This window comes from Coptis chinensis, chromosome 9 (assembly GCF_015680905.1).
Source record: "Coptis chinensis isolate HL-2020 chromosome 9, ASM1568090v1, whole genome shotgun sequence".
Classification (NCBI taxonomy): Eukaryota; Viridiplantae; Streptophyta; class Magnoliopsida; order Ranunculales; family Ranunculaceae; genus Coptis; species Coptis chinensis.
Window position 1 is genome coordinate 48,801,089 of NC_141464.1, and position 2,842 is coordinate 48,803,930.

Genomic DNA, 2,842 nt, shown 5'->3' on the forward strand with positions numbered 1-2,842 from the left:
GATACGTCCATGAAGGAAAACACTTTAAACCAGCTCGTCTACTCTCGGCATGGGGTAGCTGTCCTTGGGACATTCTGAATTAACGTCAGTGAAGTCGATGCACATACGTACCTTGCCATTCTTCTTAGGCACCGCGACCACATTTGACAACTAGTCGGTAAACGACACCTCTCGTATTATACCTGCCCCCTTCAACCTCGCGACCTCCTCGCGAATTCCTTCGGCGTACTTCGGTCTAATTCCTCGCATCTTCTGTCTTACTGGCTTAGCGTCTTCCCTCATATGTAACCTATGACATGCGAATTCTGGGTCTAATCCGGTGACCTCCTCAATCGTCCACACAAACACATCTTTATTGGCAAACAAAAACTGTACTAACTTAACCTTCCATTCCTCAGACAAACTGGACCCCACTGATGTGAACTTCTCCTCATCGCCTTCTCCCAAATTCACTACCTCTATCTCATCCAAGGTCTTCGGTCCCTCTGTTGACTCATGAACCCCTCCCCGACGATTGCTGCTTGTAATTGCTATGCCTGCCTCTTCCTGGAACGCGAAGTCTCTTCCTCTGATCCGCCGATCAATCTCTTCACTGTACTCTGGTGATTGTTTTTAGCTATCACTTGATCCCCGCGAACCTCATATACCCCGGTAGGGGTAGGGAATCGAATCACTTGGTAGTAGGTAGAGGGAACTGCTTTCATCTCGTGAATCCACCTCCTTCCTATGATGGCGTTGTATTGTGAGTCGGCATCCACCACCTTGAATCTCGAGAACACTATAACGGGTCCCGTGGTCACTGGGAGTAGAAGCTCCCCTAAAGGTTCTGTCATGCTTCCATTGAACCTATACAAATTCGTCGGCGAGGGTCTCAACTGCTTCCTTTCTATCTTCATTTCCTCCATTGTCCCTCTAAACAGTAAATCTACTTTACTTTGCCTTGATCTACTAACACCCTCTTTACCATGTAATTTCCCATCGCCACTGTGATCACCAACGTGTCCTCATGCGGGGAATCGATGGCCTGAAGGTCCGCGTCGGTGAACATTATACTTCCCCTTCCATTCGCGGACCGGAGGGTGCCAGCGAATGAATGCTTATTCATGGACTCTGGCGTATGCTTTCGCCCGCTTTGTATTCTATCTCGGCGTGCATTGTGGCTCAATATCTCTCCACTGAAGATCACGTTGATTGTCCCCAATATCCTCCCCTGGGTCGGTGCTTGCTCTACCTTCTCTTCTTCTGTTATAAACTCCTTCAACAACCCCTTTCCTATCATCCTCTGAATCATTCATCTTAACGCATAGCAGCCGTCCGTCTCATGGTTGTGTGTTTGATGATAGGCATAATAGGGTCTGCCTTGTACCTCCACTGGTTTGGTTCGCGAACCCTCATACCCCTGCAAATTCTGAATCAGCGGTAGTATCTCGCTCAATGACTTGTTCAGTGGCACTTGCTCTACCTCGCGATAGGGATTTTTGTCTTGACTCTCCCTCCTAGCCTCTTCTCTGCTCCTCTCAGGCCGCAACGAATGTCCTCGGTATCCGCTGCCCCCTTTGTCTGAGGACTCATATCGCTGCGCCCTCGCCTTTTTCAGCGATAACACCGCCTTCCCGGCCTTCTCAACTCTTACGCATGGTGTCGTCATTATCGATGTACTTCTCCACCCCCTCAGTGCGGATCCTGTAATGTTGCAATTTCATTCTTGGCTACCGACTCATGTACCCTCGTTCTCGGGCGCAATCCTCTCTCAAAATCTATCACCACCGCCGTTTCGTCTAGATTCTCCACTTTCAAGGTCTCCGCTTTGAATCTACACAAGAAGTCCCTTACCGATTCAGCGGACCTTTGCCTTACGTTGAACAAGGCCGCAATGTCCACAACACGTTTCTTCTGGTGTATAAAATGGTCAATGAACGCCTGCTCCAACTCCTAAAAGCTATTAATACTCTTAGAAGGTAATGTGTAATACCAGTCAGATGCTCCCCCTTTTAAGCTTGCCGGGAACATCATACATCTTAGCCCGTCATACTGTGGCTCCTACCACAACGACATCTGCTGCCGAAAGTGATGAATGTGGTCAGCGGGGTCTCCAGTCCCATCGTACCTCTCAAACCTTGGCTGGTTGAACCTTTTTGGCACCCGACTTCCAGATCGCGTCCGCCAGTGGGTTCGCGGTTCAACCCTGCCACCACCTGACTTGCCGCACCTCCCATGCCCTTGGCCTGTTCCAAACTAGCTTTCAGATCGCTGGCGATCATTTCTCTGACTTGCTCCTTGGTGAGCCCCACCACCGTCTGTTCTTCCACATCTGTTCCCCCTTCCTCCTCTCTCTCTACTCTCGACACCTCCCTTTCCGACTCCTCTATTGTCTCTTTCTCTCTCCTTAACCCTCATTTTCTTATCTCAACCTCGCTATCTTCTCATGCAACAACCTTGTTTCCTCCGCCTCTGACATTACTATCTCTTCCCTACCTTGCTCCTCCCCTTCACTCCTTACTGATTCCACATCCATCTCGGCGACCGTAGTCTTTTTCGGTCGACCCACTCTTCTTTTTGTTGCCATCTCACTATTTTTCACTCTTGTTCCCCACAGACGGGGCCAAATGTTGTGACCTATCTCTCGCTCTTCCTCTCCTGTTCTATTTATAATCCCTCATCTCTCTCTTAGGCCCTCCACCTGTCTCTCCATCTCTCGGTCCATTGATTGCTGCGTGGAGGGTTCCCGTACGACCCTAGGTTTTCCCCGTGCTCCTGCTGGGCACGTGTCCCGATGGTACAACTCCAGGTCAGCTATCCCCTCAAGTCGCGGCTCTCCACTATCAGTCCTTGGTTCTCAGCC

At 50.0% G+C, this 2,842-nt stretch overlaps 1 protein-coding gene across 1 annotated transcript; it reads right to left on the bottom strand.

Moving 5' to 3' along the window:
* Positions 1-530: 530 nt before the first annotated feature.
* On the bottom strand, positions 531-905 carry LOC147476430 (uncharacterized). The gene has a single exon (XM_086585727.1). The coding sequence runs from the start codon at positions 903-905 to the stop codon at positions 531-533; it is 375 nt and encodes a 124-aa protein (XP_086441853.1).
* Positions 906-2,842: the final 1,937 nt, after the last annotated feature.

Excerpts from the sequence above, each read along its gene's own strand:
- LOC147476430 (XM_086585727.1), bottom strand. The coding sequence starts at position 905 with ATGGAGGAAATGAAGATAGAAAGGAAGCAGTTGAGACCCTCGCCGACG.